We start from the raw sequence: 12,455 nt of genomic DNA, 5'->3' as shown, positions 1-12,455 counted from the left end.
GGAGCCCTAGAAGTTGCTTTCCTCCCCTGTTCCCAACCGCAGAGAGGTGGCTGATGGAGGTTACTGGCGAGTTACTGAGGCACTCTCTCAGGAGGTTACTGAGGCACTCGCTCAGCCCTCCCCCACACCCTCTCCAGCTCCAGGGTGGCCGGTTGGACCTCCGGCCACAGGCAGGACTGAGGAAGGGCTGCCCGCCCCCTCCCCGGTCTCTGGACCGCGCCTCCCGGCAGGGTTGACAGACCCGGAGCCTCGGACGGGGCCGCGCCCCTGTTCCCCTCCCTTCTCCACCCCGCATTGCTTCCGCCAAAGGTCCTTGTAGAAAATTCCAGGCTGGACGGGGGATTTTCCAGTGGGATGGGAGCAGCCCGGCGCGTCCCCGGAGGCCAAAGCCGCGCAGGGGGAGAGGTGGGTGGGTGCCGCCCCGCCGCCCCTACCCGGGACTCCCCGCGCGCCCTCGCGCGCCCTTGTCCCGGGGGGCCCCCTCCGGCCTTGGCTCTTCGGGGACGGGCGGGCCGGCCAGGGGAGCCGGCTCGGGACGTCCTGGCAAACAGGAAATGAGACAAAGGCGGACGCTTATCGGGAGCCCCGCATTCTTTTCAGGTGATCCCCGGACGCGGCCAGCCCTGAGGGGCTGCCTGCCCAGGAGGAGGACCTCCCGCTGCCCCCCTGGGGGGGCCCCCCTGCCTTACGGTCCCCTGGGGTTGGGGGCCGAGGACCACTGGGAGGCCCCGAGGAGCCCCCACCACCAGGCACAGCCTCCCGGGGGTTCCTGGAGAGGAAGGGATGTCAGCGCTGGGAGGGCTGGACTGGGCGGGGGTCTTGGGAGCCGAGTGGAGGGGGAAGAACAGGACATAGTCACTCAACCATTCCATAAACGCTAATGCCACCTTCTACCAGGTGTGGGTACTGGGACCCCTGATGAACCAGACCCAGTCCCTGCCCTCAAGGAACTGACAGCCCAGAGGAGGAAGGCAGGTGCTCAGATAAGTGAAATACTGGGTGAAGCGCAGGGCCAGATGAGTCCAGGGTGGCTGTGTGGAGGCCCTGCTGGGGGCGGGGTGTGGAGGCGCAGCGGGTGGTTTGGGAAAGCATGGGTCCCTTGCACAACACCTGGCATATGAGCAGCCCCCTAGGCTACTGGCCAAATGAAGGAACCCTGGAGCTGGCTTTTAAGAAGCAGTGGGACAAGGGGTGGGTGGAATGGAAGGGCATCTAGACTGGGGAACAGCATGTGCAAATGCCTGTTGGTGTGCACATATGCCAGACATGTGGGGAGCAGTGAGGACTCCGGAGTTGCCCACGTACGGGGTAAAGAAGCCCTGGCGAGGAGGCTGGGACTGTGGGTCCTGATGGCCTTGAAAGGTGGGCTGAGGACTGGGTTTATTTTGCTGGCACTGGGAGCCTGGGGAAGTGGGGTAGAGAGAGGGCTCAGAGAGGCCCATCCAGTCCCCCCTGGGGAACGCAGTGGGGGTGGGGGTGGGGGGGGGGGGGCGGGCTTCGCCTGGGTGGCTTGGAGAGGCTGATTTGCAGAGACAGAGGCTCCAGCCTCTGTGGGGCTGTGCCCCCCTGGCCTGCTGGGCACCGGCGCCAGTTCAGCTGATGGGTGGGTAGGGCTTCCCCCCACCAGGCAGCGCTGACTCAGCGTCTGAAAGGTGGTTCCCACGGGCCCATGTCTCTCTGGGGGCCAAAGGACATGCCATCCATGCCCCACCTCCAAGTGGGTCAGCGCCCAGGGCCCCTGGCAATTAGGGCTGAATGGAGGCTAAGATTTCTAATCTGCCCACCCCCTGCCAAACAGCAAGGCCTCAGGCAGTCCTTTCTGCTGTCTAGCAGTAAGCCACACTGTCTCTGGGCTGGCTTTCCACTCCCCAAAGTTACAAGGTACCACAGTGATCAGTACTCTTTTTATTTTTGAAACAGTGAAAAGAAAAATAAATATCTTTGGAGAATAGAAGTACAGGGGTGGGGTGGGATAGGGTGGTGGGGCTGGAGACTTGGGGGTGTCCTGGCTTCAGTGGTCTTAAGCGGGGGTGCCGCGGCCTGGGATCTGCAGGCCCGCTCCTCCGGGGCCAGGCCCTGCCCAGTCTCCGCTGGGAGGTCTGGGGGCTCCACCAGCCTCGCCTGCCCTCGGCTCCCAGGCCGGGCGCTGCATCAGCGGAACCGCCCCTCGCGCGGGGATTAGACCCCAGGCGCCCGCCTGCGCCCCGGGGCCTCGTCGGCAGCCGCGGGGCGGAGCGGAGCGGAGCGGTGCCGCCCCCAGGGGCTCTTCCGCCGGCTGGCCGGGCTCCGTGCCAGGGCCTCAGCGGTGCCCCATGTCCTCCATGCCCACACGGCCCCAGACGCCCAGCACGAAGCTCTCGATGTCGCACTCGTTGGCGCCGCGCACGATGCGAAAGTGGCCCCTCTCGCCCCAGGCTGGGCCCCACGAGTTGGCCGCCGTCTGGGAATGAGGAGGGGCGGTGAGGGGGGTCGTGGGGTGGGGGGAAGGGGAGGGAGGCCGCGGTCGCAGGGCACCCAGGCAGGGACTCACCCAGTATTTGAGCGTCCTTCCATCGGGCAGCGTTTCCTCTCCCCACCTGGCGGGGGCGGGGGGTAGAGCCCACGGAGGAAGAAAGGAGCTGATTCCACTTGCTTTCAGGGGCTGGAACCCCAGGGATCCCTTCCAGACCCCTCTCTCTACCTCCCTCAGTCTCCACCTATGGAAGTCTGCGTACTCACACCCATGTGGGGGAGGGCGCTGAAGGGATAACTGAAGGGGGTGAGGAGAAAGGGGGAGAACTTGGGCCCCGCTGCAGGGGTGGCATCCTGGGGACCAGTTCTCTGGGACCTTGCACATCAGCCTTCCCTTCCTCCCTTGCTTGGGGATCCAGGGACGGGTGGGAGCTGGGAACCAGGAGGAAGGGACTCCAAGAAGATGGGTATTTTGGAGGCCCCACACTCCCAGTGCAAAGGACATTTCATCCGATGGACAACAGAAATCAGTGGGGCAGGCAGAGTTGGTGTGCTCTGATGGGGAGAGGCTGTGCTATGATGTTGTTGGTGCTATGATGGGGAGAGGCTGAGCCACCCCTGGGATCTGTGTTTGTCTTTCAAGGGAGTTATTTTACCCCAGTGTGTAAGGAAGGAACAGTTCCTAGAAAACCTTTAAAGGCCCCCACCTCTCCATGTGACCACTGGCAAGCCCCTCCTTTTATGTCTTGGTTTCCTCCTCTTTGAAATGGGGCTTCCCAGAGAGAGATGGTAGGGATTCAAGGCCAGCTCAGAGCTCCTAGTGCAAGCCCTACTCCCCCATCCTCTTCTGCCCCCCTGAGCCCCTCACCCTGTGATCTTGACCGAGTGGGTTCCATGCCGGCGGTACCGCTCAGGTCTCCCAAGGCTCACTGGGGTGTGGCTGTAGATGCCACTCTGGTACAGAAAGAAGTCCTCGTGCACCTCCATGAGAGCTGTGGGCCAGGGTCAGAGTAGGGCCAGCTCAGCCCATCAGCACAGGTCTGGAGATGCACACCCAGACCTATACCAAGACCCTAAGTGGCCCCCACAGGGTGCTGCCTGGGGGGAGGGGACCGGGTTCCCCTGACTCCCAGCCCCAGTGGATTTGCTGCCCTGACCAGTACAATGCAGACCACTTGTGCTGTTGGGTGTGCCCAGTCTCAAGCAGACACAAGCTTTTGGAACCAGGGGGCAGGATGAAGGACATTTACCTTGGACAGGGCCATTCTCCATCAGCTCCTTCATGATCTCCTTCTCCTGGAGGGTTGGGAGTGGGGAGGAGAGTCTCCATCAGGGTGAGGCTCTAGCCTCTGGCCAACCTTCCAGCTCCCCCGCCTCTGCCCCCTCAACCAAGCACAAACTTACGTTGGAGCCGAGGCGGTAAGCCGGAGTGACCTGGTAGATGTCATTGGCGTGGGCATGGCTATTGGGGCACCGGGCAGTGGCCTGGCGCTTGCCCCGACCCATGGCCCGGCTATGCATCATACAGCGGGGTGCCGGGCCAGCCTCGTCCTGCTCACGGCCCACGAATGGGTAGCAGTGGTCAGACACGGCCCTGGAGGAGAAGCAGGAGGGAGCAATGGCGGTGAGCCTGATGAGCACGTCCCTGGCCCGTCCTGCAGGTTGCCCTCTTGAGGCCCCAGCCACATGTCCCCTTCCTTGCCCACCCTCTCTGCTGCTCACCCTCGGCGTCGCAGGAACCACCAGGCGCCGTCGAGACGCCCCCCGCTGCAGCCCCGCTGGTTGTGGGTGTCACAAGACAGCAGGTTCTGGGGCGACAGGACAGGTGTCATATGCCCCAGAGAGTGGATTGAGACGCGATCGGACGCCACAGCTGGTGGGGGGAGGCAGAGGGGACGTCAGGGGGCCCTGGCTTTGGCCGTCCTTTCCCGCCACGCCGGCCTCTGCCCTTGGCCATACCTGCCGTGGAGAAGGCCCAGGAGCCCGCACAGTTGCCCTGGTCCAGAGGCTCATGGATCAGGTTGGGCCACTTCTCAGAGGCCTCGAAGGCTGTGGGCAGCACCTCCCCGGGGCGCAGCACTGTCTGCAAAGCAAGAGTCACTCCATCTGCCTCCTGCACCTAACCCGGCCCACCCCTCAGGGCCCGTTGGCTTCGAAGGGCCACTGAGGGCCTTCTGTGGTTTGTTCTTGAGTACCCTGCTGCTGAGGGATTCCAGCAAGCCCCACGCGGGGAGGAGCCAAGCACCATTTAGTGCCTCCCCCATGTCAGGTGGGGGTGACTAGTCCCATCGTACAGATGAGGCCAGCAGGGAAGCAGCCAGGCCCAGGTCACCCGCTCTCCATTGTTAACCCCTGCCTCGTTCTTCCTCTGTGCCTTCTGATCTGACACTTCCTTCTTCCTACCAGGACCTTGGGCTTCAGGCCCTAAAGGGCAGGGGAGGGAAGAAGGAATAAGGTCCTGTGACCGGGCAGGCGGCCAAGGCAAATAGCAGGAGGCAGAAAATAGCAGAAGCCCAGGGGAATGAGGGCAGGGGCAGGGTCTGGTCATCCTAGCCTTGAGCCCAAGTCCCTCTGCGGGGAGGGCTGGTCTGGCCAAGGACGGCTTCCTCCCTGCCCACCACACTGCCCGCCATGGAGGCACAGACCCTGCAGCCTGTGCCCCAGCCCTGACCTGCGGAAGTTCCCCTTCCTTACCCTTTGACTGTTCCAGGTCTGGTTTCCCCTTCTCCCCACAGAGGATCCCACTGGTAGGAAGGGAGAAGCCCCCTCCTCCCTCGTTCCACAGAGTCGGTATTTGTTTCCGAGAATTCTGGCTCTCTAGCCAGAGGACTATCTGTCCTTCTCTTCCCAAAATACCAAGGTGACCTCCTGGCCCCATGGGGTCTGACCCAGCTGTACTGGAAGGAATAGCATTTTTCCCAGGCTGGGGAGGCCACCAAGGGGCTCATGCTGGGACCACAAAACTCAGAATCTGAGCATTAGTTCTTCTCGCACCATACTTCTTGTTATGGGCAAGAACTAAGACCCAGAGAGGGTGAGTGATTTGTTCAGGAACACACAGCCTATTGGAGGGGGTTAGTCCCAGGCCCCTGGAGGAGTAGGACGCAGTGTGCCAGGATTCCTGGGGTCCCAAGCGATGGGGAGATGGCAGGATTGTGGGCAAGGATGGACTTACGTGAATCTCATTCATATTGGTGACAGAAGAAGAAGGGCGCATGGTACCCAGGCGGTAGCGAATGCCTTCATCCAGGGTCATGCCCCAGAAGGCACTGTGGTTCCCAGCCCGCCATCTGAAAGAGGAGGGATGGAAGTCACAGACCTGCCATGATTAGGGCTTCTGGATGTCCGTGCATGTAGGTGAGAGAGACACAGACTGGCCAAGTGTCCACGTGCATGAGATCTGAGTATGGGTGTGCCTGACAGCACAGGAATCTCGCGGGAAGGTATGTGTGTCTGTGCCCAGTGGGGACTTTTCCGGGGCCTCTTACCCGTAGTTGCCCTGGTTGATGGCGTTGATCATGTCTTGGTCCACCAGGCATGGCTCCTGGTCACACTCCCACCGCCCTTGCTCCTGGCAGGTGCTAAAAGAGCGGGAGGGAAGGAAGAGGAGAGGGGGAGCTGGGCATCCTCGGAAGGGAGGGGGCCTCAGAAGTCACCATGGCTTGAGATTCTGTGCTAGCGATTATGGAAGAACCCCTAGCTGATCCCGTTCAGCCTGGTGGCTTTCAATGTCAACTGGAAGTTCACAGTTCTCAAGTTTGTATCCGCTGCTCAGATCTCGCCAGATATAAGAATCTTGCTGCTACACAATATCACCACTGGGGGGCCTAACAGCACATCCTGGACCCAATTTCTGATCCCCTACTCCGATGCCTGCTCTCCCTACAGTCCTTCCTGAACCTCAGGCCAAGAGCTGGGGAGTCACCCTTGACTCCTTCCCCCACATACTGATTGGCTTCATTGGCAAATCCTGTTGGCTTTGCCTTAAAAACACATTCGGAATCCAAACCACGTCTCATCCCTCATGCAGCCATCATGGGCCAGTCACCTTTGCCCTGGATTCTGCTGCCGCTTCCCCATTGTTCTCCCCGCTTCTGCCCTACACCCCCATGGCAGAATATTTTTAACACAGCTGCCAGGTGACCCTGTTCAACCCAAGTCCTATCACGCCATCCCCCGGCCCAAGTCCCTCCTTTGGCTTCCCATCACAGACTAAGAGCCAAAATTCCCTGCCATGCTCACAAGACAGTCCCTGCACGATCTGTCCTCCTGTCCCCTCATTGACCCCCTCCTCCAAGTCCTGGCTCCTGACACCCCAGCCAGGCTGCTCCCCTGACTGTTCACCACAGCTGTGCTCCAGCCCCAGGGCCTTTGAGCTGCCTTTCTCTCCACATTCCCGAGGCTCCCCCTCACTTCGTTCAAGTCTACATTCAGAAGTCACCTTCTCAGGGACACCTGCTTTGGTTGCCTTCCTCTCCTGCTTTCCTGTTTCATTTTCTCCTTAGCGTGTCATGGCTACCTGACAGACTATGTATTTGGCTATCCACGCTCCTTATACCTGCTTCCTCATAGACACTAAGGTCCTGGCCGCAGGGTTTGTTTGGTAACTTTGGTGCCTAGAAAACTAAACCCAGCCCACAGCAGGCACCCACGAAATATTTGTTGGATACATGAGTGACTGAGGCAGGGTCGTGAGGGGACTAAGAGCAGGGGTCCTGAAATTCAAGTCCTGGGCTCCGACCCTCGCTGAGGAGACCCTCGTTGATAAGCCCTCGCTGACGAGTCATGGGATCTCAGGGAACTTATTCAGACTCTCCCCTTGAAGTTCTTGTTTGTAAAACGAGGACAGGATGGGGCACCTGGGTGGCTCAGTGGGTTAAGCCTCTGCCTTTGGCTCAGGTCATAATCCTAGGGTCCTGGGATCCAGCCCCCTCCCCAACCCCATATCGGGCTCTCTGCTCAGCAGGGAGCCTGCTTCCTCCTCTCTCTCTCTGTCTGCCTCTCTGCCTACTTGTGATCTCTGTCAAATAAATAAATAAAATCTTACCAAAAAAAAAATGAGGACAGGAATCATCCCCCCTTCCAGGGATTGAATGGCAGGCTTTTTGTGAAGCTGGTAAAGCCATTAGCCCAGGGCCTGGCCCATCTTGGGTGCTCAAGAATCGTTATCTGCTATTAGTGTTCCCGTTCTGGGAACCCCCAGGCTCCCCATCTCTTGAGTTTCAGGCTCCTGCCCTCGGGACCTCCTCACATCTCCTCTAGGTGTATCTCAAACTTACAATGGCCCAGACTGCCTTCCCTCAAAGCTGCTCCTCCCCTAACATCCTCAACTCAGGACAAGGCACCTTAGCCACCCTGGGGGTTCAAACCAGAACTCGAGGTGTGTGCTGTACCCCTAGCTCCTGCACCGCCATAAGTAGATCCTGGGACAGTGCATCATGGAAGGTTCTGGACTCACGGGCCTCCACTGCCACCACACTCCTCCAGTCCCTTATCACCTGTCACCTGGACTATGGCAATGGCTTCCTACCTAGGCTCCCTGCCTCACTGCCATCCGCTGCATACCCTGCAGTCCCTCCCCAGAGACATCTCGCAATGACATCTATCAGATCGTGTGTCTCTGAGTGGCTCCGGCATGGCTTACGAGACCCACAGACGACGTGGTCTGCACCTCCTCGGGGCTTCTGTCCCCACGTCACAGCTCCAGCTGCAGTGAGATCTGTCCCACCTCCCAGCCTTCCCATGAGCTGCTCTCCCCTGTTCCCTCCTTGTCTGCCCACCTCTCGGCTATCAGCATAACCATCTCCCTTCCTGAGAGGCCTTACCTTGCCACCACTGCATTCTAAACCAGGGTCCCCCATTAGTCCCTTTCCCTGTCACACTTGTCATGGGTTGTAAGCTGTTCCTCTGTGTGGGGGCTCCTTCATCATTAGACCAGAGCTCCACTGCAAGGACAAGGACCATCTGCCCCAGCACAGTGTCTGGCACATAGTAGGTCTTTAATCGACGAACAGGGAATTCTGTGACTTTGATGCTTTTACAAGCTCATAACTCTGCTAAACTGCCTGCTTCCCCTGTTGCCTTTTAAGGAGCCTCGAGGGGAACAAACCCAGTATGGCTGGGCTCTTCAGTCCCCGGAGTGGGCGGAGCACTTTCGGGGAGGGCTGGAGGAAGGCTGGAGGAGGGCTGGAGGAGGCTGCGTGGGAGGGGAGGCTCTCCTCCCCTTCCCCTTCCTTCTCTGACTCTCGAAGCATTCCTCGAGGTCTCACACAGCCTGGAAGGCCCATAGGCATTGCCCCACACCCTCACTCAGGTGTCAAGGCATAGGGAACCGGGCCACCCAGTGCGGGCAGTGGGCTGGTCACTCCTTTCCTGCCACCTCCCCCTTTGCCCCCAGGGCTGCCCAAGCAGGTCTAGACTGGGCTGGTGGCAGAGGTCCCAGCATTCCAGAGGGGCCCAGAGTGGCCAGGCCCCAGGGATAGGAGTGGGAAAGAGGTTAACCCATCAATGCCCAGAGGCATCCTATCAGGAGCGGCGGGATCATGCAGGCGTGCTCAGTCTTTCTGAACACGCGTGTATGATTCACACACGCTCACCCCACTTACACATGCACATGCATTCTCTCAGCCAAACTTCACGAGTCCCCATTCTCCCTGTGACCCAGCACCCCTCATACGGGTGAGGCAATGGAAATAGCTTATGTGTAATGCATTCCAAAAATTTCCTCCTCTCTGGGGCCTCCCAGTCCCAGGCAAAGAGGGCATGGGGTGGAGTGGGTGCAGGGCCACCTCCTCAAAGCCACGGGGTCCCCATTATTTCAATCAGGCACTCAAGGCCTCCCATCCAACCCCTCTCCACTTCCCATCTCAGGACCCAGACTAGAGTGGGGGGCACCCCTGACCCTTCATCCTCCAGGTGGAATGGTAGGGAGAGGAAGGAGAGAGAAAGGGGCCACATTCCTGGGAAGGCCCTGCTCCAGTTTGGCTGGCCTCCAGCTCAGTCATCCCTGACCCTCATCCCGTCCAGGGCGGCGGATGCTGCGTCAGAGGTTTCCTTCCTGGCGCCCCCTTTTCTAGATTCTCCCATGACACGGAGAAAGGTTGGGAGGGGCAGTAGCCCAGCCCGAGCCAGGAGGGACAGGGGACGGCTCCCAGCTCAGGAGCCATATCCGGGGCCAGGCATCCGTGGCTGCCTGCTCCTGGGGAATGCTGTTAGTGTTTTCTAAACAACAGTCAGTGCTAAGCTGACAAGGTCAGGGTAAAAATCCCCGTGTTACAGATAAGGAAACTGAGGCTCAGCAAGTAAGCGACGAGAAAAGAACTGGAACCAAGTCTGGGGGGCCACAGGGTCCACAAGGCAAGGTTCCCTCCAAGCCCCCAAACACTCACCAACGGTTACAGTTGTCCCAGTAGGTTCCCAGGACTGGATAGATGCGACTCCCGTGCGTACATCCTGGGAGGAGGGAAGAGGAGAATAGAAGTGGAACAAAGACCAGAGACCATGGGCTGAGAGGGCCAGGTCCTCAGAAGTCAGGTGTCCCGAATCCTCCCGAACACACACACACCCACACACACACGCGCGCGCGCGTGCACACATACGCACACACACGCATGGCCCAGCCCTCACTGAAGCTAAGGTCAAACTATAACTTCCGAAGACCTCTCCTGCAGGGTCACACACATACCAACAGCTACCTGGGAAGTTCTGCAGTGGCCCTAGCTCGGACCCTCTTGCTTCCCTTGGACGTCAGCCACAACATTCCTCGGATCCTTTGCCCTTTAAATGACTTGAAACTTGGAGATGGGGGAGTGGGAGGGGCATGGGGAAGCCAGGGCTCAGAGAAGGCAAAGGACTCCCCTAAGATAACACAGCACTTTGGGATGACAACCCCGGTCTTCCATCTCTCACCCACAGGCCCTCAGAACTGGGGGAAGGGATTCAAATGATTCCTCTGTGGGACAGGGACAAGGGCAGGGGAAAGGACGGTGACACAGGCTGAAAACAGGAACAGATTCGCCCCCACCTCCCAGGTGTGACCAGCCACCTCCGGGAAGAGAATCCTGAGCAAAGGCAGAGGAATGGCTCGGATGAGCCCGACCAACCCCCCTGAGGGCTTATCGGCCTGCGGGGTGAGTCAGCGGGCGGGGCCGGCACCTTCCCCTTCTGGCAAGGAGACAGGACTGGGAGAAAGGGCAGCAGACTGTCTTTCTCCTGGGCGAGCTGGGAATCCCACTGACCAAGGATCTTCTCTTTTCCAGTCTCGCTGGAGGGATTCAAGTTAGACCAGAGCGGGACTTCTCAGAGGCGTAGGCAGACAGTGGGGCGGGGTCTCTCCCAGATTCTACAAAGCCTCCCCTGGAAATGTCCGTGCCTCCACCTTGCTCCTGAGCCCTGCTGAGTCTGGGGCTGGCAAAGCAACCCACCCTCCTGGCCATCTGGTGCCCACCTTGGATGGGGGGAAAGGGGGGTGGCACGCCGAGGCAGAAGTCCCAGAAGTCAGGGCAGCAGTCGGAGACGGTGCGGTTGCAGAAGAGGTCACAGTAACAGGTAGCACCCAAGTAGGGCAGGGCGCAGTCGTCGGCACGGCCGCGGCAGCACAGGTCCTGCTCCTGGCAGTACCGACCGCCCGCATCCCGGATGCCCCGCAGGTGCAGGCCTGGCGCTAGCTCGCGGCGCCCACGACCCCGCCGGGCACCCAGGGCCAACTCGCCAGCCAGCAGCAGCAGCAGCAGCAGCAGGAGCCGCAGTGGACATCGCCACATGGTGCCTCCTGGGCCCAGGAAGCGCAGATGTCGGGGGTCAGAGGTGGTGGGCAGCAGACCTTCCCTGTCACCCGGGGCACTGATCTCCCAGCTTCCTGGGGCTGTGAGTCCAAGGGGATTCTGCGGGGGTTCAGCAAGTTCCAGGACCCTGATTCCTGCGTCCCCAGGGAGGAAGGGGATTGAGGGAGAAACGGAGCCCCTCCCTGACCTGCCTGGGGACCTTCAAGGACAGGAGGTGGGGACTGTGGTGATCTTGGTGCCGGGCTCAACACACCCCAGCACCTGTAGCTCGGACTGTGGTCTGCTCTCCCATCTGGGTCCCTCTGCCCCTCTTTCAACCTCCATTCCTGACAGGGGTCCCCCTGGCTTGTGTTCCTCTGTGTCCCTCTGCCCCCCTCCATTCTCCCTCTCTGCCAGCCCTCCCTGCTCCCTCCGCCTGCCCCCTCTTCTCTGTTCCTTCCTTCTGAATACCTCCCTCTACGCGAGGGAGAGTCCTACCTGGTGACGGCTGTGCTCAGGCTTCCCCACGCGCCTCCACCTCCAGGTTCCTGCCACCACGGGACACTCGAAAGTCAAGGGAGGAGTGCGGGGCGGGACCGCCTTTTGTACCGCCCTGCCCCTGCCCGCAGCACCGCCCCGCCGGGCTGGCCCGGGCTGCAGGGGGAGGGGACCTGCAGGCTCACACCTGGAGCAGCCCCGTCACTCTGGAGCTGGGACGCGGGAGGAGAACTGTGAGCACGTGACTGTCCTCGCCTTGGTCGGTCTCTCCTGACAGCTGTTGCCTTAGGTGGCGCCGGAACTCCAACTGAAGCTGAAAAGATTGTGCTCTGATACGGGTAAGGACTTCCCAGTGGGCTTCCCTGCAGGGCTGAGAGGTTCCAGCGCAGAAGGGGAGATTGGAGGTGGCAGAGCTCGGAGTTTTGGAGCTAAGCTTGGGAAACGATGGTGAGCGCGTGGGCAGCAAAAATCTCTAAGAACCTCTCCAACCCCTGGGTAATAAAAACTGTCATGCACGCCCCCATCCCCCATCACAGTACCCCCCTAGGCTTGGGGCCGCCCCAAGCCGCCTCCATTCCCAGGAATGACTGGAATCTGGAGGATGGTTGAGGACTCTGCGGAGGCCTTGGCGGCTCATCGTTGGAGGGAATGGGGTGGGTGGGGTGGGTGTGGTGTGGGGGCCATTTCCCTGCCCCGTAACTCTTCTTTGGGCCTGCTCTGCCCAGGCTGTCCAGGCACCTTGCC

General features: G+C 60.4%; 1 protein-coding gene across 1 annotated transcript; it reads right to left on the bottom strand.

The window, feature by feature from the left end:
- Positions 1-1,896: 1,896 nt before the first annotated feature.
- Positions 1,897-11,772, bottom strand: LOC111143207 (tubulointerstitial nephritis antigen like 1). The gene is made up of 12 exons (XM_022496769.1): positions 11,712-11,772; positions 10,898-11,221; positions 9,840-9,903; positions 5,940-6,032; positions 5,627-5,741; positions 4,411-4,534; positions 4,174-4,324; positions 3,856-4,045; positions 3,702-3,747; positions 3,320-3,443; positions 2,531-2,576; positions 1,897-2,440 (listed from the first exon to the last, which is right to left on the bottom strand). The coding sequence occupies exons 2-12, from the start codon at positions 11,211-11,213 to the stop codon at positions 2,300-2,302; spliced, it is 1,410 nt and encodes a 469-aa protein (XP_022352477.1). The 5' UTR covers positions 11,214-11,221; positions 11,712-11,772; the 3' UTR covers positions 1,897-2,299.
- Positions 11,773-12,455: the final 683 nt, after the last annotated feature.

The sequence above is a fragment of the Enhydra lutris genome, unplaced genomic scaffold, assembly GCF_002288905.1.
Source record: "Enhydra lutris kenyoni isolate GAN:26980312 unplaced genomic scaffold, ASM228890v2 scaffoldscaffold9, whole genome shotgun sequence".
Taxonomy (NCBI): domain Eukaryota; kingdom Metazoa; phylum Chordata; class Mammalia; order Carnivora; family Mustelidae; genus Enhydra; species Enhydra lutris.
The sequence above is the reverse complement of the archived record's forward strand: the minus strand, read 5'-3'. Positions and strand labels throughout refer to the sequence as shown.